This window comes from Dermacentor variabilis, chromosome 5, assembly GCF_050947875.1.
Source record: "Dermacentor variabilis isolate Ectoservices chromosome 5, ASM5094787v1, whole genome shotgun sequence".
In the NCBI taxonomy this organism is placed as follows: Eukaryota; Metazoa; Arthropoda; class Arachnida; order Ixodida; family Ixodidae; genus Dermacentor; species Dermacentor variabilis.
Genome location: NC_134572.1, coordinates 137,019,007 through 137,046,332, shown reverse-complemented (window position 1 = coordinate 137,046,332; position 27,326 = coordinate 137,019,007). Strand labels below are relative to the sequence as shown.

The window sequence follows — 27,326 nt, the reverse complement described above, 5'->3', positions numbered from 1 at the left end:
TTGTGAAGTGTTAGCTTTATTTCAAGAAATAATAAATAACCATCTTGTGCTTACAGCATTAAGCTACAGCCACAATATAACTGTGCAAAATACACATTGGTATCTTTGTTGTGTATGTCGTTACATTGTGACATTTGGAGATTTGAGATCTTCTGTGGGTCACGGGAAAGAGGGGAAAAAAAAAAAAAGAAAAGAACCCTTGTTAGTACTGCCCAACAACCTCAAGAGGTAGAGAATGCAACCATAGTTGAGCGAGAATTTAAAAAGAAAAATTTGTATAAGGCAATGAAACATGCAATACATGACACAACGCTACCGCATACATCCACTTTAAACAGGCAAGCAATCTGATATATGTTTTATCCTACAGTACTAGTGCAACAGCGAAAAAAGAAAATGCACAAAGGCACACTCAATGTAGCACATCAACGTGTCATTACTAAAAATGTGGCACAATGTCATACGGATTTCTCCAAGACACGAAAAATTCACAAAGTTACGTCGTCCATGCAGCCAGCACAATTGAAGAGCCTTCCCGTTTCATTCGAACAACTGTACAAGCCGAGGCATGATTGTTCCATTATTTGGACGCCCTTTTTGTTCCACTAGAAATGCTTACACTATTAAAGGGGCCACCACTACATACATACAATTGCACATGACCAAATAACTTAGCCTTCGTTTCATTTGGCTCACAATGCAAATGTTAATATAAAGCGTCTTGATTCAGGGAATGCCTGGTTCAAGGTTCTAAACTTAAAAAAGAAGCTTGGTAATTTGGCACAAATCATAAAACATGCGCTACTCCACAACTTGTGGTTGGTGTCCAAGAAAAAATTAGATACGAGAAAGCGTTCAGAAGACTGTGCTTTTGGGCAATACACGTTCGGCAAAAAGTTCATGATAAAGCAAGAGAGAGAGAGTCTCTCATCGAAGCAAAAAGTGCTCACACTCTCGCTAGTACACGCACACACACACACACACACACACACACACACACACACACACACACACACACACACACACACACACACACACACAAGGCATTTTTCCAGACAGCAGGAAGAAGTGGAAGCAAAGGTTACACTGCACACAAATTGCAATGCTTAAAAAGCTTGCTAGGCATTGAATACAATCAGGCACAGGTAAAAAAAAAGTTTCATGCCAATCAAAGACATTGCAATATGCGGTGTAAAGCTCTTAAAATTATGTTGACAATCACTGCAATTGGCTGGCTGCGCACAATACACCTTCAATTGCAGGCCATCCTCGCTTTTACTTCTCAGTTTACTGAAAGAACATATTGCTCTGTGCTCACATTGTGAAAACATGCCCATAGCTTAAGGACGCGACAGAACTTCACAGCTTTACAAAGCTAAAAACAGAAGCATGAAACAGGTGAGCCCAGATGCAACGCTTTGAGCTACCACTCATGCACCATTACATGATAACCCCAAAACTTTTTTTTGACAGTGCTAACACACTGATGCGGTCAGTGCTCGTTTTAAGTACACTTCTGCATCTCATTACATCCTCATCGTTTTTTGTATGTTCAAACAACATGGGTTCAGACCAAGACGGCGTAGAGCCAGCCAGTCCCTACAGCTGCACTCTCACACAACTTGGCCAGAACACCTTAAACACGCAAGAGAAACATTTTTACTTGCACAACTTGTAGAAGATGTAGACAATCAAATGAGCTATATTCTGGAAACAAAAATCGCAGAGCTCTTGCCACAATCATTCTTGTCACGAAGCAACATTACAAATTGGGAGGGGGGGGGGAGGAAGAAAAGCGAGCATACATGATGGCAAACATCTCTACCAGGGTAAACTGTACACACCACAGTGCGAAATGTGTAACCACTTCTAGTTATTGCCTGTGCGTAGTGCAGAAACTGTGCACAACTGTCGTGCACTTCTCACACGAGTGTAGCGTTGAAAACAAGAGCCAACATGAACGAAACCCAATGTGTGCCCCCGCTTGGTCCTGTTTGTTGGTTTTGTGCAAGACCCACAGATTTTTTTTTATTTGTTTCTCCAAAAGCTAAGAAATCCCAACAACAAAAAGTAAGGAAAGAAAGTGAACAAAACAGTGTGGGATGTTTGTGCAAACAGTGAATGCAACTTTGGATTTTGATGACAATGAATTATGGTTTAACTGTGGATGAAGCAGTGGTCGCTACTAGCTATGAGAACCTTCCTTCAAGGCTGACAACAGCACTAACTTGGTACTTGTATGCATTAACTAGCACTTACACACACGGACGGGAAAAGGCTGACACTTGGGAGTGCTGACTTGCTTCTGTTGCTTGTGTAGTGCAGTGGCTATACCTCGAAATGGAGTAGCCGAGGTAGTGGAGTAGCCAAGTTCGATCCCATGCTCGGTGCACAAAAGTTCTGCGTGTTGGACCAGTGCACGCAACAGCAGACGATGGTGATTGCTTACTTGCAATCTCTGGTTTTATAATCTGTCTATAAGTTAGGTGCAAGACGGCTATGCTTCCAAGGATGGCTGACAATCCTCATCTGTTAGAACAGCACACAATGTGGTGTTATTTGCAACGCCTATCACCCCACTGCTGCCCATAAAATGTGCAGGGAACACGCACACAAGTGCTACATGGCCACTGGAACAGTTCCAGAGAGGCTACAAAGGTGACACAAAGTAGTGGGGATACCACGCAAACAGGTATGAGAGGCAGAGATTGTCCTTCCTTCCATCCCCAATGAAGCACCGAACTAGGGTTGTGCGAACATTTGAAAGTTTTGAATAACAAAGCGAATAATGCCCTATTTTATTCAGTCTTCGAATGGAATAGTCACTATTCATAAATAATATCTTTCTAATATTTCATTTCTTCAACTGGGTGTTATGAAGCATAAAATTCAATTGGAGCAAAAATTCGATAAATTTAATCTCGGCGGCCATATTAGACAAAAACAAGAGATGTTCTTTAGTGGAGCATGTTATGTTGCTCAGGCAGCCAGACTTTTCCAGATAAACTACGATCATTCGCACATACCAATGAGTCCCGATTATGCCAACGAACTAGTTATTTGCTCCTAATCCTCCATTTGTCCTTTTAAAGCAAAGCTTCATAATGTGTGATGTAATGACAGAAACTTACGATTGCTGCGAACATACTAGCATGTGAAGATTGCTTTAGATTAATGGTGAAAATGGCTGTTCATTATTCAAAAACTATTTGCTATTCAGTTTGGTCATGAAAATTTCTATTCGCACACACTTATGAGAAACAAAACTGCTAGCACAGGAGGAGGCGAGCACCACAAATTTTTGGGGAGCGACAAGTGAATGCTCTTTTTTACAACGTAAAGGAGAGAGAGAAAAAGGTGTGCACATAGCATGCTGCAGTGTGCTGTTACGTGCACGTCGGTAGGGTCATGGACAAATGAAACACTAACTGATAAAACAAGGCGCCTAGATAACCTGCCTGTGATTTCACACTGCAGCCCGCCCATTGGCAAAGATGGTGTAGGCACCACACAAACTGAAATTATGCCAACACACGGAATGCCGAAAGCGTAACTGAAACAATGCATTCTAGTTACTTCTCAAGTTTTCCCATTTCATTTGCCCAACTTCACACTAGTCAAAAAATGATATTGGTGAATCGCACTCAGCCACTGGTTTTCAGACACCGATGAAGAAGCTACTGGAGAGCCTTCAGTTCGTTACCAAATGTCCTAATTTTTAATAAGCACATTCTAGGTCGCTGTTTTAAAAGTTCGCTCGCTAGTGCGACAAGTAGCTTACTTATTGACTCTTGTCAGCAAGCCTTCAGGCACAGGGGAGCATGACTTTTGAGAAGCTAGCATGCTCTTGAATTTCATGCTTTCCTTTGTCGCAAAATTATATAAAGCTGTGAGAAGAAGCTTCTAAAGGAATATCTGAGTGAGCAACCAAAGGCTGCAGTGTAAGATCAAGTGACATCCAACGCTGTGCATCACATTGATTGGGGGACCAAATACAATGGTATATTTTGCTGCAAGATAGCCATTTATAAATCGAACACAGCAGACACAACAATGACGGCCACTTAGATGGCTGTGTTGCATGCTGCCTACCCCCAATTAAAAAAGTGATAACGATTATAGCCTGCCAACATGGCTGTTACACTGAATACAATCCTTCAAAAAGTGGGAAGGATTGTCATTGCGAAAAAGTGTGATGCCACGATCCCTGTGCCTCTCATTGTGTATGAATCTGGGGCATTCCTAGCAAGATATCATCAGCCACATGCAAACAAAATGGCTTTTATCAAAATAAGCATGATATAGCAATAGTGCACCTTCAAATTACGGTAGGAAGGTTGTGCAAGCAGTTATGTAAATGCACAAAAGTGTCAAGTTACAAAAGCACAAAAACAAAGCAAAGGCAGTCTTTTCTTTCTTTTCTTTCTTTTTTTTTGCTTTTGCTTGCCTTTCCTCCAGTCTCCAGGTGCATTCAGATCAAAAGACTGCAACAGTATTACATAAACGCAGCACAGGTACTACAGTCAAAAGCTATTCAGCTTGCACTTGAGAGCATACATCCATCATATTTGAAGCAGAACTGCTTCCTTTCTGTTGTGAACAGATGCCGTATTGAAATTTATCTTTATGCTGTCCAACAAATTGTATCTTTTGTATAACACTTACAGAATTTGTAAAGATTCAGTACAAATTCTACACGATTTCCATATAAACACAGGAAAGCACATGGGATTATTGAACTCCATCCAGAATATTTCACAAGTGTGGCAAAGACAAAAGAATGACACGATACTGCTTCAAACAACTCAGTTTCCACAAGCCACACTCAAAATCACTCAACACAATGTTGGGGGAGGGGGGAACCAAGAGGCATACAGTTCGGCTAACAGCGGTATGGCGACAATAGCATGCAGTAGGACCAAGCCACATGTTCTCGACTACTGCTGCAGTGAAGTCATGAAACACGTAAGTTGCGCATGTTGATCGTGCTGCATTGTGTACAAAGAACACCAGAGCACTCGCGCTGCAGAATCATAACCTTTTAGCCCTTCACCGGTAAAAGAAATCCCCTAGTTACATGCCACCTTTCAGCAAAGGCTTTCGTGGAACAGGCCTATGTGACAGATGCCCATTTCTCTCGCGCGCACTTCACCGCTCCGGTGACCTCACAAGACCAGTGTCATTCCACTCTTACGAAGCTATGTGCCTTGTCGGTAGTGACAAGAGCAGAGGCAATGAAAAGAAGTCAGAGCGATGCCAACAACAAGGCTTTGCTTTCTGTCAAGCTTGTGTAGCTCCTCGACGAAAAAAGAAAAAAAAAAAGAAAACCCAACGTCAACCCCATCATTGGTACAGCCAGCCACACTGATTGTGTGTCCACAAGAAGTCTCTAATGCTACAGGCATGACCAAGTAAGCGCCCCATAATAATAACAAAAAAAAAAAAAAAACTGCTCACAAATCCTTAAGTTCTGTTGCAAGCGATATGACATTGTAAGAAGCTTTGTCCAAAGTTACTCCCCGCCCCCCAAGTGGCTGAAAAAGTAAAGAAAGAAAACGAGAAAAAAAAAAGGAAGAAAAAGTCGGGCGATAATTCTGCCTAAATCGGGCAATAACGAAGACGCAACACAAGCACACAAGAGACGTACACACAACAAAAGATAGCTGAGCTCTCCCCCCTCCCCAAAAGTTACAACACGTTAAAATACAAGGGGATGATAAGTGGGGTGTGGCGTTGCTAATTCACGTTTGGCAATGAACTCCTTTGTACTTTGTGTGCTTTGATGACCAGGCTTGATGTGGTAGCTCCTCCATCCAGATCCAGTTTGCGCTTGCACGCTCTTGGCGGTGCCGACTTGTCAACAGGCCCCGTCTTGTTTACGGGCAACGCCTCTGTGATTACTTCTTCAAATGCCACGCACTCAGAGTCACTCAAGCCCAGCACGATATTCTCTGGTGGAGTTCCATAGCATGCAGGCACCAGCTTCAGTTGTCCCTCACCTGGGCAAAAATTGGGAGAGTGCAGAGTACGCTGCAAGTCAGCATTAGGTTCCAGAAAAGAACATTAAAATGTTAACAGCTATTTATCACACATGCAGTGAAGCTTCATTAATTTAGAACGCCTGATAATTCATACATGCTACAAGTAGTGTTTTGGTGATGAAGTGAGCATGGGAGGTGTGCACATATACAGTGAAATCCACTTATAATGATATCAAGAACGAAAAATCCGATCATTATAACCAATCACCGTTATGCCCGGACTGCCATTAAAAAAAAAAACGCATATATCTTTGTAGCTCCAGAAACAAATCGACCACTTGAGCTAAAAGACAGACGTTGTATAAAGTAGACTGTGAAAAATAAAATGCTTATTTATACCTCTAAACAGCATATCAAGCGTTAGGCGCACTGAAATAGTCAGAAATCCAGAGTTGCTTTAGCGGGAGTTTCAAGTTCAGAACTGTGGTGTCCTGCTGCTGCGCGAACACTAGCGGCAATAATTTAGCATGCATGAAATCAATGAGCGACTCGATCAACAACAGTGCACTTCGCGTGAGCATCGGGTTCCTCGTCAAAGATGGGTCATTGTCAATCTCGTTGCCCCTGTCGCACAACGCCACCATATGTCGCAACGATTACCTCGTCAGAGATCTCTTTGCATAATGAGGCAGCACTATCTGCGCTCAGAAACTTCTCCATCAAAGCACCATCTGTTTCACTGTCAGTAGCGACGCACTACCAGAGCTTGTTAATGTCAGTGGCTTCCACCGTATTGGTTTCACTATCATGGGGGGTTTCATTCTGATGCACAAAGCCCACCTTTTCTGTTGGTCGACATGGCCTCTGGTTGAAGCCTTCATGTTCGCCCCCCCCCCCCCCCCCCCCCCGAGCGAGCTCGTACTTCTTTGAGCCTTGTGAAATTTGCAGCTTCGTCTCAAGTGATACAACACTGCACTTTGTCGGCGTCATTTTCTATCAATTCCGCTGTCCGCTGCTGCTTCCGCGGCACATTTCCTTGCTTGCAGAGAAGGGGGAAAGGGAAGGCACTGCTTCGCTTCTCGCATTATTCCCCCTTCTCCTTATGCATATCTCGATCATGGGCGACGTGTAAAGCGACGCGTGGTGGCTGGCGCCAACTAGTGATGCTCTCCGTGGCTTTCGCACTCGGCGTGCGGGTGGGACGCATTGCGCTGCTAATGGCGGCAGATACAAACTCAAGTAGGGAAACGCATTGCCCCTCCTCGGCATATTTCGTTTAACGGCAGCTTAGGACTGCAAATTTCATGATTATTTTGCATGGAAAACGCCGCTCAGAAGGCAAAATTTTGATAGCTATATCCGATACGCGGTGAATAACGTATCATATGTTTTTTTTTTCTCATAGCCTAAATGTATAAGTTGAGACCCTCAAGCTGACTCATCCAATCTGGACAATCTTGTATTGCGGAATTGCAGCAGATAAGGCAGGCCTTGGAAAGAACATGAATTCAAAACCTCGGGATTCAAGAGTTCAAAACTTCAGAACTACATAGTAACCAAACTTTAAACCCTCACCGTGTGGCCAGTGACCTCATTACAGTCGAACGTCGACATAAGAACACAGATATAAAAAATTCTTCCGATACAGCGACAGCTCATTAATTTGGATAACGAAAGATAAAAAATGACCAAATTACCTGAATGTTGAATTATTAAGGTTATCAAGAGAACAATAAACAAACGCTTATTATATCAACACACTTTTATTTACTGAATAAATTGGCAAATACTGTTTCTATTTTGCACAAAGCAGCCAAGAAGCTGCAATTCCTGCCGTCTCGTGACTGATTAGTAGGGTTGTGCGAATACTTGAAAATATCAAATACCATCAAATATTATATTTCAACTATTTGTATTCAATTCGAAAACTAGTTACAGTCAACAACCGGTTTCTCAGATGCGCCCAATAATTCAGGTGCCTTCGCAGCAGCACGACGTACCCCATAAAGTCAATGCATAAGAACGTTTGAAACTTCGGATGCCGAAACCGGGCACCATCTGATTTGCTGGACTTTTTGCCATAACTGCAGGTCTGAAACAGCATTAATCGAAGCCACCACCACTACCACAGCAACGCTAGGCTCAGCTGCGTTCGATGTTTGCTGCCAAGCTTCCTGCAGTTCGGTGCTGTGTTTTTCATTGAAAGAATTTGCTGATGTCAGCGATGGTGCCGGCTTTGCCTCTGTCATCCTCGCCGATGGCCTCAAAGTGCAGAAAGTACGACAAGGGTCGAGTGTTGCACAATGCCGGTTCCCAAAAGTCAGCTTTGCCGCAATAAAGATGCAGCGGCGTTACACAGTGATGCATACCAAGAGCAAAAGGGGGCACCACTGTCAAGGGCCACATTATGCATTAATACAGGGCACTTCCATTGTGTGCTGGCTCATCAGCTCTTTCTAGCATGTAGGCATCATACTTACCCCATTTCCTCATTCCGGCACTAATTGTGCCCTGCAGTGAACATCTGAAGTGCAACAAATTTAATCTTACTCGATTCAGTGGTTGTCACTGAATACATGTGATTGGATTGGTAGCATTTGAGCTTGCAGTGAAATGCGCACTTGCGCGCGCGCTCCAAACGGGGCCCATGTCATCTTCTGGGTGCTGGCCACACGGTCCGAGTCCCTGCTCGCCAGGTCCCTGCCGGGCCAGCGCCTCGATGACACACTGGACGGCCCAGAATTCGTTTTGATTGTTGCCCCCTGTGGCTGCTTCGAGCTGCCGCGGGATCCTCTCAGATTTGGCTTCTTCCTGGTAGTTGGTGCGATTCCACAGCATGTGCGCGAAGCCGGCCGTCTCCCTTTGGCAGACACTGCACTTGCCTATCGGGTGCGTCTCGGGATACATTCTGTGCATCAGCAATGGGCTGGGGAGTGAGCCCGCCTGCAGCTGTCTGAATAAAACGGCTTGCTCTCGACTCAGCCCTGAGCAAGGGTGTGGGAGAGTTGAGCATGCCAGGTGGAAAGCATTGGTTATCTCGTTGTATTCGGTCAATCGGTCCTTGGTGCTGAACCACAGCAGCCAGTTGACCTAGGCGTGGTCCATTAGCGTGCGGGCCTCGGTGTGTGCAGTCTCATTGTGGTTGGCGTTACGGTCCGACGCCTCGCCCACGTGCGCCGGGAACCAGAATACATGTGGAAAATTTTTTTTTTAAATGTGTGACATAAATGTCTCAGGTTTTCATGTGCATTCAACTAGGGAGGTCAACAGCAGGAGTTTCCTTCTGAGGTGGGTCAGTCTTACGAGTATATGCACAATACTGTAGTACACTGCTGAAACAACATTGTAGAAATCAAACGCTTTGCTCAGAAAACATTCTTTCCTGCATTAGTGGTACAATTCATATACAGTACAACCTCGTTAAACCGTACCCGCTTAAACAGTAGTTTCGTTTTAAAAGTAGTAAAGTCAAATCCCCGACTCAGCGGCCATTGAACGCAATGTGTTTCGTATCCGCATAAACTGTACCAGCTTACTGCGTACGCATCGGTTAAAACGTAGCGTTTGAACTTTTCGTCGCGCAAATACGGCGCTGCGCCGTCTCCATCGGGCGGCCCGGCAGAACAACACGCCTCAGAGATCGGAACAACGGCCTCCACGCGCCCTGTGCGTTTGCGCGTGAAGCCACATCAACATCAACATCATTTCGACGCGGTGCCAGAAAGTGTTATGGCATCGTGCAAGCGAGGACTCGCGTCGTTCCGAAGCTTGTATAAAAAAGACGCCGGGTGCTCAGCATAGAAGAAAAATTAGACATCATCCGTGCTATCGAACGTGGCACGAAGAAGTCGGCGCTGACACGCAACAGGGATCTGCTGTTGACTACAGTGTGTGGCATTTGGAATGCGAAGAAGTTGCTCGGCAGCGCTGCTGCGACCGCGAAGATATGTCGGCTACGAGGTTCGACTTTTCGCCATCGTTGCCTCTGTTGTTGCCGAAGTGTCGACTAGCGACAGTGACGAGGACGACACGGAAAGCGATAGCACGGGCGATTCAGGCCCGACAGTGGCATAAGCTGCGCGTTGCGTCAGCCTCATGAATGCAAACGCCGCGACGACAATAGGGGCGCGATAACGTAACTCTATTCCAAATGAAAATTATTCCAAACTCCGGCACCCGTAATGAAAAGGGCGCCCCCGGGACTTCTGCAGCACTACTGCACACGTGCACGGTGAATACGTAACGCCAACGAGGAATCTGCCATGCGAGTGTTTGCCGAGAAGAGGGGGCTGGCTGAAAAGCTGGCACGCAGCTTCAGTAAGTTTGAGGCCGCTGTCGTCGGCGTGCTAGGCCGCCGCAGCATCAAACGAAAATAACGCTTTTGTCGCACGAAGTGAATAAATACTGCATATTTTTTCCCCTTTCATCGCACTCTCTCTGAGTTTCATTTTCGACAGGTAAGTGGGCGATCTCATGCTATTCGGTTAAGCAGTACTACCGTTTAGTACGTACCTTTCCCGAGCTCCGGCCAACTACGGTTTAACGAGGTTTCACTGTACATATCAAGCAGAACAAAAATGTAGGACATGAACCAAAACCAGTGGGACATAAGTGAATATAAATATCAAGAAAACACATGTTGGGCTGCACATGAGACAGCCGAGTAATACGCATTAGGTGCACAGAAAAAAGGTTGCAGTGAAACCTCGATTTAAATAAGCTTGAGTTTACTTAATTTCTTATCTACCAAAGTGCTTTTGATTCCCCTGTACATACCGCAAAAACCGGAATATAGGTGGAACTTTTTTTCAAAAAACCACTGCGAAAAGTCGACCCTTGTCTTATTTACCAGACATTGGCGGAAAAACTACAGAAGTCTTGCAACAATGGGCGGATGAAGTAAACAGCCGCCATCGCCATCAGCAGCAGCACGGCTTGGCGACATTGAGGCACCGCTATTTTGCGTTTCCACTGTCACAAAGTTATATTGGTTAAAAGCTGCTTTTTTACATTTTGTTTCAAAATTAGCGGAAGCCGACAGCAATTCACCGTCGCCTTCAAGAAAAAGGCGATTGAGTATGCGGAAGCCCATGGCAACCTGACGGCACAGCGCGAATTTGGAGTATCCGAAAAGAGCATACGGTACTGGCGGAGGTAGCAGCAGCGTATTACAACTTGCAGCAACCAAAAGAAAACGGGTAACGTCATTTCGTGAGCGGACCGCAGCGGCCAGCAGAACTGGGAGACAAGGTTGCAGAGTTTGTCCGGGAGCTGCATGTAAGATCGCTGCCTGTGACTGCCGAATGCGTCCATTTGAAAGCGGTAGAGATTGTGCACGCCTCTGGACTGGGCAGCGAGAAGCACTCGTCATCCGACTGTAGTTCGAACAACTTTGATCAAACGGGTTGCTTTGATTCGGAGTAGCACTTGCGCACTTCGAATCAAAGCGTCTGCGCAATTGGCCAGGTGCACATGCGAGCAGCATTTAAATAAATACTGCCACCATTGTGCAACCGGATGGGTCGCATTTGTTTCAAGGTAAGGGTGTCTTTCGGTACTTTTGCCATTGAAAAATATATATTTTTTTCATCTTTAGAATTCGTTAAGTGGGGAATCGACCTATATTCCAGTCCGACCTATAGTCCGGTTTTTGTGGTACCATAGAAGCTGATGTGTCGGATAGCTCAGGCGGCGCTTGTGTATGGTGCAGATGAGTGCGGGCCTTATCTTGAATGCGATATGTGAAGGGTACAGAGTCAAGGTGTGCAAGTGCCGATAGCTTTGTGTGTGCTGTGTTCTCACCGTTTAGTTTGCACTGAAGCGAGAGGCAGCATGAAGGTCAATGTACTCATTGCTGCTGCCACTCTTCCTCACGGCAGCGTTTTGACAGATAGTGTCCACAGTCATCGAGTGAGATGTGTTTATGTTTGCCTCTGCACATATGACACCATGCTTGTTAAATTAGTTAGTTAGTGAATATTTACAAGGTTATATGGCCGATAAAACTACAGTCGGTGACCGATAATTCAGACTCCACGGGGAATGTAAGTAAGTCCGAACTAACAAATGTCCGAAAGAACTAATGGATCCAAAAAATCTTCTTCTATATTTTAAGGCCCCTGTGCAATGAAGAAGTGGTCGATTCATTGCTGTACAGACTTCCACTTACATGCAACCAAGTCCACCTGCATTTCTGCCAGTTTTGTGTTGTCTTTGTACACCAATGCAAGAACTACAAAAGCTCGAGTCACATCCGCGTGTGAATACTCCAGAGCACACGGCACGTCATCATCATCTGAGTTAGAGTCGTAGTTTGATGGTGGGCGAACCTGTTTAATTGTTTCGCCATCGCTCAGTTCAGCACACAATGCCACCATGCTGTCAACGTCGGCAACATCTTCAAATGTAACAGCAGCAGGAATCGGCACACCACAAGCTAGTAGGTCATTTATGATGTCCGCATTTTAGCTCGTTGTGGTAGCTGGCAGTGCAGGCTCTTTAGTTGCGAAGACGGGCTCATTCGGACTGTGAGGGCACCGTGCATTGGTGCCATTTGACGTGGACTGTCGATGGCTTCACGAGAAAGACTTCTTGAAGCCAGCACAGCGCTGTCCGGAACGCGTCTAAACAAACAAACAATCACAGAATGGTGGAACGCTGTCAGGTGTGCCGGAATGGATGCGATGAGCGCAATGTTGATGCGACCTCACAATTCAGGCAAAGCCTCCAAGATTGGCATTTGCAGTTAAATCTCTGAGGTGCAGTGCTGCGACCATGGCAAGGCCTCAGGGATTACCACCTAGCATGTAATCTCTGAGGCAATGCTTGATGGCTCATATCTCTGAGGCTATACTTGATGTCTCGTCAAGGTTGCCAGAGGAAGTAATGTCGACAGAGTTGGCATACGATACAGCCATGGACAGAGTCCGGATAATTGAATGTAGAGCTCACGGCTATCCGAAACATCGCTCGTTGTGACAAATGAAGTCTATGGGCCCATTGGCGGTGCCGCAAAACTGTCCGAATTACAGAGCATGTCCGGATTATTAGTGTCTGATTTATCCGTCAGCGAGTTGTACTACATTTACTTTGTATAGCTGTCTAATAATTAGATATCGCAATCGATGCTTTGCCTGCAACTTTATGTGTGTGGCTTTAGCTATAGCGGGCTCTCGGTAGCCAAACTTCCCATACTGTCACACTCAACAAGCAATAACACCATGTACTCACCCTGCAGTCCGAAAGAGGAAGAGGCGGCCTCTTGGAAGTCAATGGGCATGAAATCGATGGGGGCGCCCTGGGCAGGCCCCCCACCAAGTGGAGTAGTCTTGCCGCAGGCACACGCCGGCACAGCAGGCGACTTGGAGCGCCAGTACTGCAGCTCCGTCTTGCACCTGTTCAGTTCCTGCAGCACCGCATTCAGCTTGCGCGACGTCGTCTGCAACTTCTGGTCGTAGTCGTCCTGGCGCGCCTTCATCTCCACTATGTGCCGCTGTTGGCTGGTTACCCGCCGGCGTGTCAGCTTCAGCTCTCGACGCAGCGCCAGCACCTGTCCGCTGTTTCTGTTCAGTGGTGCAGAAAGGGCAAAACAGTATTCATAGAAAGTCCACACCCGTTACACTGTATCCACATACAAACAGCATACTTTTGATTACAACAGACTATTCTTATTATTTAGTTTGGCCTGCCTATGTTATTGATGTAATGAATTCCATATTTAACGGACATGGCTATAACGGACTATCCGCTATAAAAGACAAATTTTAGGGCAAATTTTGTCTACATGGTGTAAATACGATGTATTTTGCTGCAATGATGTGTGGGTCCGGCAGTGCTCTCCACGCAACTATGTTCAGCCACTTGCAGAATTTTTGAAAATGCACCTTTTCTAAAGGAAAAAATACACTAGCAGCAAGCTGCCAGCAATGGTGTGCTGTACAATTCCCCACTGTGTTTTGTGTCGACCCCGACCCCACAAGCACCAAGGGTGCGGTTAGGCATAACCAGCTATGAAGTCAAGCTGAAGCATACAGTGCTTCAAAAACAACCACCGCCGATTAGAACACACACTATTTTGAGAATGCTTTATTTCTCATTGCATCAATTCACACAATAAGAAACAGATGCTATTTGTGGGGCAATGACTGCGAGGCGCGTGATGCAGTGCCATTTCACAAGCAGTGCAGCAGCAGCCAGATGCAAGCTCCGTTTGCTACTCTCGTTCGTACTGCAAATTTAAGAGCAGTCATAGCTTGCAACAAAATATTTAAGAAACCAGTCTATACTACCGGCCACTGTTTACTGTGTACAACAATCTGTAGTCATCATCTGTGTCATTGGGTGCAGCTTTGCGCACGGGCTGGGCGGTTGGTATGGCAGCGCTGGCAAGCTGGCTCTCTGGCGTTGTGCCGGCCGTTAATCTTGCCGCTGTGTGGGTGTTGTGGGGATGCGTGACTCCCTTGCACTAATTTAGTGTTTGCCGAGTGTGTTGAGTGTCCGCAGCGTGATTGGAGTCACCCCTGGTTTGCCGTCACCTGCACATCGTCTGTGCTGCTGCCCCGGACTACGACTGAGCCACCGAGCAATAGTGATGCTGTGGCGAATTCGGCGCAGCGACTTCGGTGGCCGCCTGTATACAGCTCGCAACCCTCAGCGGCGGAGAAAAGAGCCGGCAATCACCGACAGCTACCGCGGCTCGCCAGCAGGGCGCATCGGCGCGAGCGATGCTTGCTCATGCCGACTACTGCGTCACCGTTTCCGGAGTCCTGGCATGGAATCGTGCCGTCGAGTCTGCAGAGCTGCTGCTGTGACCAGTGGACGCCAGCGGTGTACCCCAAGGACAATGTCTGCTCGCATGTTATGGACAGCGTAAAGACATTTCCTCGGTGCGACCACTGTTGCATGTACTATCTTGTTCGCGAAGCACACATTGATGTTAGACCGTGTGACATGTTTCGCTGGAATATGTAGAGATTTAAGGTTGGGGGGACGTGGGGATGCGTGACTCTCATGCACCCTCTGATATCTTGTTTTCCCGCATAGCTCCCCTTTCCTGCAGTGCGGCTTTGCCGCATGGCCTGGCGCCCGCGGCGGTCAGAGTGGTTGAAGTTCAGTGTGAGAGATGGCGCGAGTGTTGCGCTAACGCCACCTCATGGCGGGGTTACTTGGGTGCGGGAAAGACAAGGCGCTTTCTCTTTGGCACGAGTTCGGCAAGCAGCGCAGACGTGCCACGCGTGCGCCAATCCATGCTTCTGCGAGATCATCTCGTGAGGCCTCGTGCGAAAGAGCCACCACTCGCATGACCGTACGCGCGAACGACCAGGCGTTGGGATCCAGCAAGGGGCGCACATATTCCCTCGCTATCAGGTCGCAGTGAGTCGGACTTCCGCGATTTGTCGCGGGCCCATCGGCATGTTGTGGATAGCAGCTCGGCTAGCAGGCATTGAACTATGAAAGGTGCAATAAATGCCCTTGTGATTGTTTCCACTACTGTGTTGTCGTTCCTTTGTCCCAAGAGCACGGGTGTGAGAACCTCCACAGTGTACAGCAGAACCTGGTTCATGCGTTTTGGAAAAAAATGCAAGGAAAAACATACCGACTGCGAAAATGTACGATCCTGAGTAACTAAAAAATTTGACAGACTCAACTATTGTTAACATCTACGTAATGACAAATGTCACACAGATCATTGTGGCACGAGATACGCTGACGCACGTCGAGCTGGTGGTGCTCAGGCAGCCCGAGATGCATTTTCTTGTTTTCCTATTTTGTGGTGTTGTAAGAGGGCAACAGGAAACCGAAATGAAATCAAGTTGTTGGGCGACGCTGGATGCCACCGAAGCGAAATGTGATGCCCACATCACGCCACCTGCAGCCGGGAACAGCGACACATTGGTATTATCGCCTATTAAAAGCGTGCTGTAAAACAGATAGGTGAAGATGCTTATCGCAATATGTTTGGCAGCGATAGCTGTGATTGCGGTGTGCAATGAGCCAGGCAGAGGTTTGCTGGTATGGGAATAGGAAACTGTGCGCCGTCATTTTCACATGAGATGGGTGGCTATATACTGTTCTCAACTGCGCGCACCTCGCGCCTTTTCTTGTTCACCTGGGATCTAGCAGCCGGAAAACGTACACGATTGCAGCCTGCAGTAGAGAACAGTGGCGCATTTCGGTCATCACCTGTTAAAAGCTTGCGCTACGCTTCCGACGGCACCATGAGCTGTGGAACAGATAAGCGAAGATACTTTTCACAATAGGATTGGCGGTGATAGCTGTGAATGCCATGTGCAATGACTCCGGAGAGTTGCTGGTAACGAAGTGAGGAACTCAGTGCGCGTCGGTGTTTTCATGTGAGACGGGCAGGCGAGTATTGCGATGAAGCTGCTGTGGCGGGCCGCTATACATTGTTCTTGATTGTGTGTACCTCGCGCATTTTCTTGTTTACGTGGGATCTAGTGTTCAGAAAACATACGATTGCAGTTTGGTGACTGACATACTGAACGTTGGTGCCAAAAAATCATGTTTTTCGGGAACGTATGAACTGGCAAAAAATGAGCATAACTCTATTGGGTTATGTTTTGTGTACTCGATTACAAACATTGGCGCCGGGAAAATGTGCATAACGGGAATGTATCAACGAGGTTCTACAGTATATATGCTCTAGTATGCTGAAACTGGTGGACAGGAAAATGCCATGCGGAGTGGCTGTACAATTACTATGTAAACCCATTTATTTTAATTATGATATTTTTATAATTTTTCATTCGCTGATGGGTTAGACTGCACTATATGTGAAGTTCTGCCAATTTCACAACATACGGTGACCCTAATTTTGAATGGAGATAATGAACCTATTTCACTGGATTATCACGGTCCATTGTAGCAAGCATCGACTATACTTAATATAACTTAAAGTAACATTGTTGAGTAAAATTATAAGCGCAATTTTCAACCCTAGTCTGTCGTCCTCACTTCATCCCGTCCAAGCACTGTTTGCGTCGGTCCTAAGCAAATTTTATTTATTAATTTTATTTCATCTTCCATCTTGTGTGCTCTTTAGTGGCACTAGTGTAGCAATTGCAAGGCAGAATGTGCAAATATGAAACCCTATTCTATATCTCGCTGTTTTTGCATTACCCGAATTGATGCAGAGAGCTTAGTGAGGCCACAAATTTCGGAGCCTCTATTCCAGTAGCACACTTGACTGGTTACTTTCAAGCATTATGACAGCGCTTAACATTTGGCTGGTTGAAGTCGAGTGCTCAAAACACAACTGCCCAAGCTTGGAGCACCCGTAGCTGCTCCCACGTTCGAGCTGGGAGCGCATGACCGAGCTGCAACAGAATTCTAGTCAGTTGGCTCCTTGAGCTGTTCAGGAGCAGCTGAACGTTCAGCTCAGGCAGGCTTTCTCTGGCTTCAATCTGAAGAAGGGCTCCTCATGGCTACAAATAGAGTTGAAGTGCAATAGGATCTAGTCACATGTACCATTAAACTCGTGTTCAATTTGGTTTAGCATGTGGGGACACTCGACTCTCGTGCCCTTTTATGTTGTTTTCCCAGCATGGCTCATGCATCTACTGTAATCCAGCTGCTCCACGTGGCTCAGTCGGTGTGGCTGCCAAATAGTGCGAGAGATGGCACAATTGTTGCGCTGCTAGCCCCACCTAACGGCGGAATTACTTGGGCGCAAAAGGAAGTTTATCCAATCCAATCTCTTCCTCGTTGATTTGCGGTCGGCAGAGTGCACGAACTTGTCGCGCGCCTGTCGGCACGCTCTGCGGAACCATCTCATGATGCTTCGGAGTGGGGCACCGGGATGGACGAACACATTCGTTCAAATGCGCCACCGTTCGCGGGACTGCACACACGAACGATTTGGAATTGTGTCTGGCATGGGGCGAACACATTCACTGGATATGCTGTCACGGTGAGTTGCACTTCCTGGATTTGTCGAGTGCCCATTGGCACCTTCTGCTGGTAATAACTCGGCTAGCTGGCATTGGTGTATGAAAGGTGCAATACTCCCTATTTGATTGGTTGCACTACTGTGTTGTCCTTCCTTTATACCAGGAGCATGCTTGGAGACCCCACAAGCGATAAACCTAATAAGAGCATTTCTCTGTATCGCTAGCACAGAAACATACAAATTAAGAGAGTTTGGCCCAAGACAGAACTTTCTCTTGATTACCCAGCAATGTCCAAGATGGTAAGCCAGTATTAAAGCATACACTGAAGCATATGCAAGCACACTATGCTGCAAGACCAAAAGTTGGGCTCACTTCTTCATGCTTTCCCTCAGCTTGCGCAAGCGCTTCTTCACTGTTGGATTCACTGGAGGTGGCTGGGGAGACTGGGGTGCACTGGACAATGAACCTTGCGTGCTTGTAGATGGCGGCGTCTCCATCAGCGAAATCTGGTTTTTCAAGGAAGCTGCACAGGAAGGAAAGGCAAAATGATTTAAACCATGCTGTGGCCTGAGATAACAACCGGGGAATAACAGGTCAAATAATTAAACTAGTGGCCCTTAAAAGGGCCCTGAACCGCCCCTCGGGCTTGGTGAAATAACATAGTCCACGGGTAGCATACGCTGCTGTGAACATCTCAGCCAAGTTCTGCTGTCGTGCGCGGTCCGTGGAGCTCGCAAGCGGAGCGCGAAGACACTTTTTTCTCAAACGCTCTCGTTTCAAAACCCCATGCTGCTCGCTCTTTTCTGTGTGCTTTATTTCGTCATAAAGCACACTCCAATACGTGGCTCCTATTGGTCGCTGCGCTCTGCCACACCGCGGCCGCCTCGAGGTGCTGCCACGAGTCCAGTGGCTAAGTGCACCGCGGCTCTCTGAGGACAGCCGTGTTTGGCTTACGTTTAGCGCGGCATGGCACCAAATCAGAAATTTGAACTGCGTGCCACGGTGCCGTTTCCGCCGTAGCCTTCGCAGTGCAAGGCATTGGAGGAGGAAGGGGAGCACAGCTGAAGCCGTGTTTGATTGCCGATAACTACACTTCTGCTGAACGCATTGAAGTACTTTTTGCGACAAAGTGGTTCTGAAATAGCCTGTCTTCACTTCACATGTATTTCTCCACTTCGATAAAAAGTGGTTCAGGGTCCCTTTAGGAAAATAAGAGGAAAAATAGCAGGGAGATTAGCCAGGAGGCTCCTCGTTTGCTGCACTGCACTGGGGTAGGGTAAAAGAGAACACACAGGAACAAAATAGATTATGGGGTTTTACGTGCCAAAACCACGATCTGATTATGAGCTACACCATAGCGGGGGACTCCGAAAATTTGGACCACCCGTGGTTCTTTAACGTTCACTTAAAATCTAAGCGCACGAGTGTTTTCGCATTTCGCCCCCATCAAAATGTGGCCGCCGTGGCCTGGACTCAATCCCATGACCTCGTGCTTAGCAGTCCAACACCACTGCCACTAAGCAACCACGGCGGGCACAGACATCAACAGTAAGGGGAAGAAAAGTGCAAGTTGAATCCTACAGGTGGTGCTCAAAACACGGCAGCCATTTACAGGAATTCTCCTGACTAAAGAGGAAACAAAACTGGCATTGCTGGTTGGTAATGCCTGCAATACCTTGGGACAGAAACGGTGAACCAGAAAGGAAGTGTGCGTGTGTAGCGGGTGCTCACAAGAGTAGGAAGAAGGGTAGTCGAGGAAGTCAGCTGCGAAGTAGCTGATCTCGGGAAGCGTGGGCTCAATGTGCTCCTTGAAATACTCCATGGCCATGGTGGTCAGGTCAAAGAGCTCATCCGTCACCTTGTAGGCACGGCTCAGTGTGGGTGTCACCTCCACGTACCTCAGGATGCGGTGCACTTCGTCCAAGATCTGGATCAACGCATGCACAGCCCGGACTGTCAGCGCCAAAACCACAAATGCCAGCTTGGAGTCACAAGCAGCAGTTCCTACTCCATTAGCCAGACTACCTTTCCTAAGCCTTATATGGTCTGCTCAACCAATGCCTCCTTTACTAGATGCCCGCCGCGTTGCTCGCTTTCCCACTGTAGCGGCGGTTCCCTTAGTTGAAGTTAGTTCAGCATAAATTCCGTGAGGCGGCGCTCGTTGCCTTTTCAACTTCCGGCCGATGTGGCAGCGGCGGCTGAATGCATTCGCTAGCGCGTTATATGTGCGGGCGTCTGTTAGTGAGCGTTATCGCGGGCCTCCGAGACGGTGATAGATGCCATGTTAATCTCAGAGGCCGCATACCGTGATTGCAAGTTGCAGGCGTTCGCCATGAGAGGTGCTCGTTGCCTTTTCGCGGAGGAGAGAAAAAGGAGAGGGCCCGGAACCGAGCTACCGGACAACGCGGCAGGCATCTAATAAAGGAGGCATTCGCTCAACTCATGGAATGCATAACAATGGATAAATAAATAAACAAATAAATAAAAATGCAGACAAACACATACCTCAACTTTAAATGATTTTCGTATACGGTAAGTACAGCGATTTGTACACACCAACAAACAAAAGAAAACAGTATTTGCAAACAGAAACTAAGTTTTCTTTAATCTGATACTTATGTCCACCATCTAATTACAACTGTGCTGATCATGATAACCTGATGCATAAAAAAAAGGTCCATCTCTTTCTTTTTTTTGCTTAAATCATGGAACCGAGGCGTTACACATGCATCTTTAATGTTCACAATTTTGCATGCCTCCACAATTTTCTGTCAGCTAATTGGAAGACCTACCTAAAAAAGCTGCATTTTAACATGGCCCGATTCCAGGGTACTATATATTGGACACACAACCCAACACATAAAAATGTAGTTAAAGAAACACTAAAGAAAAAAGCTAAACCAGTTTAGATTGACAAAGCATTCATTCAAAATTGTTCCATTAATTTCATGGGAAAAGGTTGCTTCTGGAAGAGAAAAGGAAGGCCAAACTTCATTTCTCTATTACTTCATGCGACATCATAGATTTCAGAGTACTTTCTCGTATTTGGGCCATTGCGGTGCATCAAGAGTTCTCGAAACTTGTCAAGTTTAGTCTTTGGCTCCTCTTAGAACAGTACAACGTACCCATCTTTACCAACATACAACACAATCAATTAAGCCTAAGCAGTTGGCATAAAATCTATGATTCCACTTGTGCAAGGTGGTGTCAGCACCTGTCTTTCGTTTGTGTCGTTTTTGGCTTACCCCGTCTTCTCTCTTGCTAAGAGGGGCTTTCTTGTTATTGTAGAAGCGCAGTTTACTAATGCAGCTCAACTTATTTTTTTTTCCTTTAGTGTCCCTTCAACAATAGAATTCTTTTTCACTGCTGCGAATGCTTTTTACGAGTGCTGTGCTAACATTTTAGACCACATTTACATAGTTCAGACAGCTACAGAGGTTGTGCAAGGTAACAGATCTTGTAGTGCGACCTGAAAGTCAGGTTGCACAACAGCTACTGCCGTAGAACTTCTACCAGAACAGAATGGGTGTAGTATGTTACACGGCCAAGACCAGCCACCAGCCTGGCACACAGCATACCTCCCCTGGGAAGAAGCAGCAGTGCTTGCGTTCAATGTGCTTTCCAAAAGTCATCTGCAGCAGGGTCAGGCGCATGTGCACCGTCTCGATGATGTCACACTCGCGCGAGAGCGGGTGCTTGCGGCGCGCAGACTCCCGGCGCGGCATCTGCGCCTTGATGCCCTGAAAGCGCTGCTGCATGGCCAACCGCAGCCGCACGAACTCGGAGTTGAGCAGTCCAGACGCTGCATCATTCAGGTGGTGGCACACCTGCAAGGAACGTGTTCGATTGTCAGCTGCTTTCTGGACGCTCCTCTAGAATGATGAATGGACAAAAAAAGGAGAGAGCTTTGCTGTGTCCAAGTTAAATTTTATTAACGATGGATTTGTGCTATCCCCTCCAGAGATCTTAGAAAAAAGATGTCACATTCATTCATATTTGAAGCATGAAACTGCAACGGCACCCCTATTCCTTTTCACAGACAAAACGTGGGAAGAAACAAACACAAGGAAAAAAAGAACACTCCTGAAATACTTTATTTATTTAACTGATCTGTTGTTAATGAAAGTGTTGCAGATTGATGCCACATTCATCAATATATTTGTCTTTAGAAAAATGGTGAAGTGCTGACAGTTTTAACAGCAATACTTGGAACATGACCTTCATTCCGAACAAGTTCATTTTCATTTGCGATTCATTTTCACTTGTGACATGAAAGTACATCAACACTTCTAAATTCAGCCTAATCGAAAATGTGGTGTCCTAAGTGGAGCATTTCTAAGTTGAAAAAATATTTCACAGGCACTCACAAATATGAAACATGAAACGCTCCCTTTTCAATTTATCTGAGAAAGAGAGCTCCGATCGCACTTCTTTTTTTTTTTTTCCAGTGTAGAGATATTAAGGGTCTCAAACAAGCATATTGAGCACCACGTGTGGCCCTTGCAAGACTTGTGTCAGGTTTGTGCACCATCCTGACAACTAATCCTCTCTTCCCTCAAACTGCTTAAAGAAAAATGAAAATTTATTTTTAAGTTGATGCTATTTTAGTGCAACAAAAGCCTTATCGTCCATGATGCCCAATCCAGGTGGCCTTTTCACTCACATGCAACGTATGACAAGAACATTCAAATTAGACCTCATTTGCAGAATGTGAAACAAACACAAGGAAAAAAAGAACACTCCTGAAATACTTTATTTATTTAACTGATCTGTTGTTAATGAAAGTGTTGCAGATTGATGCCACATTCATCAATATATTTGTCTTTAGAAAAATGGTGAAGTGCTGACAGTTTTAACAGCAATACTTGGAACATGACCTTCATTCCGAACAAGTTCATTTTCATTTGCGATTCATTTTCACTTGTGACATGAAAGTACATCAACACTTCTAAATTCAGCCTAATCGAAAATGTGGTGTCCTAAGTGGAGCATTTCTAAGTTGAAAAAATATTTCACAGGCACTCACAAATATGAAACATGAAACGCTCCCTTTTCAATTTATCTGAGAGAGAGAGCTCCGATCGCACTTCTTTTTTTTTTTTTCCAGTGTAGAGATATTAAGGGTCTCAAACAAGCATATTGAGCACCACGTGTGGCCCTTGCAAGACTTGTGTCAGGTTTGTGCACCATCCTGACAACTAATCCTCTCTTCCCTCAAACTGCTTAAAGAAAAATGAAAACTTATTTTTAAGTTGATGCTATTTTAGTGCAACAAAAGCCTTATCGTCCATGATGCCCAATCCAGGTGGCCTTTTCACTCACATGCAACGTATGACAAGCACATTCAAATTAGACCTCATTTGCAAAATGTGAACTTACCAAGACAACTTTAAGAACAGCACAGTGGCAAGAAAACCGAAACAGCATAAGCACATTGCACACATTCGCAAAGAGGGCTTCATAGTTTAACCTTGATTAAAATATCTAGAGAATGAGATGGCTAATGTTTACTAGATTAGCTAAGGTTCCATAGTTTCTTACCATGCGCGCATTGCTAATGGTCGCAAAGTTTGTATGCCGCAAAATCTTTTCGATGATCTCGGAGGGCAGGTCAAGCAGGTTGATGCCTCCGTGTTCATTGTCCAGTGCATCCATGCCACGGTTCTCCATATTTTTAGCTGAGCACTGTCAAACAAACAAAGTAATCATGCAAAGCTCACTATATAATGAAAAACTTTCCTTGTCAGCACTGTGCAACTGCAGAGTCGGGCAGGATCATAGTTTGAGTCGGTTGAATGGTTGTTCATAATGATCATTGGAAGGCAAAGGTCCTGTCAGTTTGTGTTAACTGCCTTGTAGTTTTGCATTGTTCTTTGTCATTTTACAAACTGCACAATTCTTCCTCTATGGACAGAGAGACTGCAATGACCTTGAGTAGCATAGAATGAAAGTAACAAGCATCTTCACAATCAAATGGAATAATGAATACCAAGTAATTACATCTGTAGTGCCAAAGGTGAGAGCATTGCGAAGGTTGTGAGCGAAATGCAAAAGTTGTGGGATCGTTCCCCACCTGCGGCAAGTTGTTTCTTCATCCACTTTCATTTCCATTAATTTATCATTTCTTTATTCCATTTGTATTAAGCACAAGTAATTTCTCCTATGTTGTCCTCGGTGTCAGTGTTTGTTGGCTTCTTATGATACGACTAATAAAAATCTTTCCCCTCGGTTAACCCCCATTCTTCTCGTTTAGCCTTGAGATTGCCACTCAGTTACACATGCTGCTATGGCAACAAGTAGTGCTGGCACCCATACAATCACTCCACTTCATTTTAATAAGAGTTAATTTCCCTTTGTTTTTCTTGGCATCAGTGCTTTACATTGTGGCTACTTGACTAAACACAGAGCTCCTCAGCTTCTTTTATTCTTCTTGCAAATTTAAATGTTACTGCAACTTCAACTGGACACCCAGGGATAGGTGAGCAGAACATGTGGATACACAGAGACGTTCAATCACCATTATTTTATTGATCCATGTACTCACTCACATTTGCCAGCACTCCCTCACGTTCTCACTCACGGCCACTCATACTCACCGACACTCAATTGTGTGTGCACAGTCACTTCCATTCACACTTATTGGAAACCACTCATGCCCAATTCCACCCAATCAAATACATAAATACTCGCACTCGCCAATGGTCACTCATGTTTGTATCCACGTTCATTTACCACCACTGACTCATTCATGCTCACGTTAACTGGCACTCACTCCTGTTCATACCCTACTCAATCTCATTAGCACTCATACATGCTTGCTTACACCCTTACTCGCTCACTAACGCTCTATGCCACGTCTGTGAAGTGAGTGATTATAAGTCTCTATTCATGAGAGGGTGTGGTGACCTATGTCCCCAGGACTTAACAAGATTATTTGACAAGCTGATGTTCACAGGTAATTTTTGCTCCAGCTTCTTGACATCCACCACCAAGCCATCAACTAGATCCCATTTAGGCCAGTAAATCCTAGCATGCCATTACAATCTCACACTCACCAACATGTTGCTCTTTGCACACGCCAAGCATATTAATTCAGCTGCATGTTTTGGTTTTGCTTCCTTTCATGTGCTTTTTTAAAAGATGCACATTTACAGGACTTCTTCGTTGCAGCCAACACGACGTCAGAAGGCTGAAATGCAGACAAAGGCTTCCCGCGACAAATTCTTTTGATATTGAATGCTTTTAAAGCTCAGGCTGATGATCAAGCTGACATTCGCTGAGAGGAATATTTAATTTGACAAGCAAGCATTTTTCGCACAATGCAGGTTTATCGAGATAATTAGAGTATGTCTGGTAAACAAGTTCGTAGCAGTTTAACTCATCCTGGTCCTGTCACGACGACCAATTGCTACATGCAACACTGGCCCAAATAGCTATCTTTCTATTGCCTTGTGTCTGGAAAGTACATTCCATAACACAATTCTATTCACAGCACTACCTGCCTTTAAATGCTGTTTAATCTGGCACACCTTTCACTTACAGAATGCTTTGAAGAATATAACGGCAGATGCAATAGATTATCAAAGTGCACCTCCAAGTAAGCTGTCCATGTAGATTCAAAATTATCACTGCAACATTGTACGAATCTATAGGCCAATGCTAAAATCTACGTAGTGCAATGCACTGCACGTGTGTTCCGAATTTGCTTAAAGAAAAAACTGCACTTTGAAGTGAGGAACAACTGGCGAAGAGAAAGGGGTCTCATGCATTCTGAAACATGGGTTCTGTATCTGGCTTGTGTTATGGCGCTTTCGATCACGATCAAATTTCTCGATCTCCATTGGCTACTTTGAGTAATCTGCGGAGGGGAGTCGACCCCGATCGAGAAATTCAATCCCGTTCCGGCTCGATCGCAATCCAAGGGGCCCAGTGTGACTGGGGTATTATGCCTGCATCGTATTTCCAATGCAACATAGTGTACCTTTTTTTTTTTTTGCTACATTAGTTCCGATGTACATGACAAAGAAGGTTACGTCGTGAATTTATCCAACAATTAAGCACAAAAATATTACCCAAATGATCGAGACGCTCTAGTAGGATGCGGAACAAAGAGTTGCGTTACGTCGCCACAATTGCGTGATACGGTGGTAGCCCTGCCTGGATGCTGACGATAGCGCAGTATTGCGGTTATGTAATTTAGGATGCGACTATTAAGACATCAACAATTTTCAAGTGCGAATGAATGTTTACATCACACGCATAATAAACGCTTGTATCTGAATAGCGGAGGTAGCTGATCGATAATCTACCTTCGGACCACGGCTCCGGTGCTAGCTTTGACGCGATCGCTTCATTTTTTTTTTCTATAGTTCAATACAGCTAAGAACGTAAGATATGGCAAGGCACGTTAACAAGTTCCATGTATATATAGAGGCCAGGAAGGGTACTGTATTATTATAGAAGGAAGCTATTACTGTTCCAATTTTATCGCGGGCTAGCTGACAATCTGAAACGAAAAAACGGGGCCACGCAAAAGTCCCGACTCGCGTTATGCAAACATACTGCGTACGAGTGAGAAAATTTATTTTGAAGGAAACTGAAAGTGATTGACATCAGCTGCAATCGTCTTCATTTTGCTTTCATTTTGCTAATAAAGACACCAGCCTGATGAGATGGACGACCCCCCACAAAATCGGCTCCCTTTGTTCGTCTGGCAAGCTTAAGCCGCACAATGCTTCTGGAAATTAACCCTCTGATAAATATCTTTCCTACTTTCATAATTTTTCTATTTATTTGTTCTCTACACGGGCAAGTTTGGCCCCTTTGTTCGAAGGTCAGTACGTTGGAAACTTCCAAGGGCCAAAAAGCAAGCGGGAAACCAATTGTGTCAAGAGAGCATCGGTCACCACAAGCACGATCAACCACTTCATTCCAGTCGCAAATGTTAAAATTTGATATCCCAAAAGATCCCCTAAAAAGCATGCACGGTAGCTAGCTTTTAAAGCCACAATTTCTTGATTCCTCGACGTCTCGCATACGACGAGAGTCGATCGCAGTTCTGAACGGTGAGCCTGACCGACATCGCGCAGCGTATTCCGAACGCGGCTTGCGTACAAAGTTCTACGTCTCACATGCATGACGAAACAGTGAAAATACCTGTAGTGCACGTCAGGTTTTAAGCACCCATTTACATCTTCCCAAAACCGTCTCCAGTGTGCCACCTCCACAGCTTCGGCACCACAACCACGACTACCACTTTCCTCAACGCATCGAGCACCAGCCAACCAAACGAGCGCAGCGTTATTCCATTGAAGACGTACTTGATGTCATGTGACATTGCGAACCAATCGAATTCTTGGGAGCGAGAAAGAATAAATAAATTTAAAAATACTATTTTTTTTGTTTTACATCAATATTCTCTGGCAATTACACGTAC

The 27,326-nt window shown here is 45.5% G+C and overlaps 1 protein-coding gene across 3 annotated transcripts; it reads right to left on the bottom strand.

Moving 5' to 3' along the window:
* On the bottom strand, window positions 1-27,204 carry LOC142583189 (uncharacterized). Of its 3 annotated transcripts, none has more exons than XR_012828566.1 (8): window positions 27,047-27,204; window positions 23,432-23,575; window positions 21,469-21,717; window positions 19,622-19,817; window positions 18,263-18,413; window positions 13,212-13,543; window positions 2,260-5,999; window positions 1-152 (listed from the first exon to the last, which is right to left on the bottom strand). XR_012828566.1 is itself a non-coding variant. In XM_075693542.1 (8 exons), the coding sequence occupies exons 2-8, from the start codon at window positions 23,558-23,560 to the stop codon at window positions 51-53; spliced, it is 1,389 nt and encodes a 462-aa protein (XP_075549657.1). In that variant the 5' UTR covers window positions 23,561-23,575; window positions 27,047-27,204; the 3' UTR covers window positions 1-50. The 3 variants fall into 3 exon arrangements, 2 of the variants coding, with proteins under 2 accessions (XP_075549657.1, XP_075549658.1); XM_075693542.1 differs by having other exon boundaries at window positions 5,770-5,999; XM_075693543.1 differs by having other exon boundaries at window positions 1-5,999.
* Between the last annotated feature and the right edge of the window lie 122 nt (window positions 27,205-27,326).

What these genes read in the sequence shown, in the direction of transcription:
- LOC142583189 (XM_075693542.1), bottom strand. Translation starts at nt 23,560, where the DNA reads ATGGAGAACCGTGGCATGGATGCACTGGACAATGAACACGGAGGCATC. An exon ending in CCATTAGCAATGCGCGCATG is followed by an intron (nt 21,718 to 23,431) that starts GTAAGAAACTAT and finishes CGTTCCTTGCAG; the next exon opens with GTGTGCCACCACCTGAATGA. An exon ending in TGGTCATCAAAGCACACAAA is followed by an intron (nt 153 to 5,769) that starts GTACAAAGGAGT and finishes CGTGACCCACAG; the next exon opens with AAGATCTCAAATCTCCAAAT.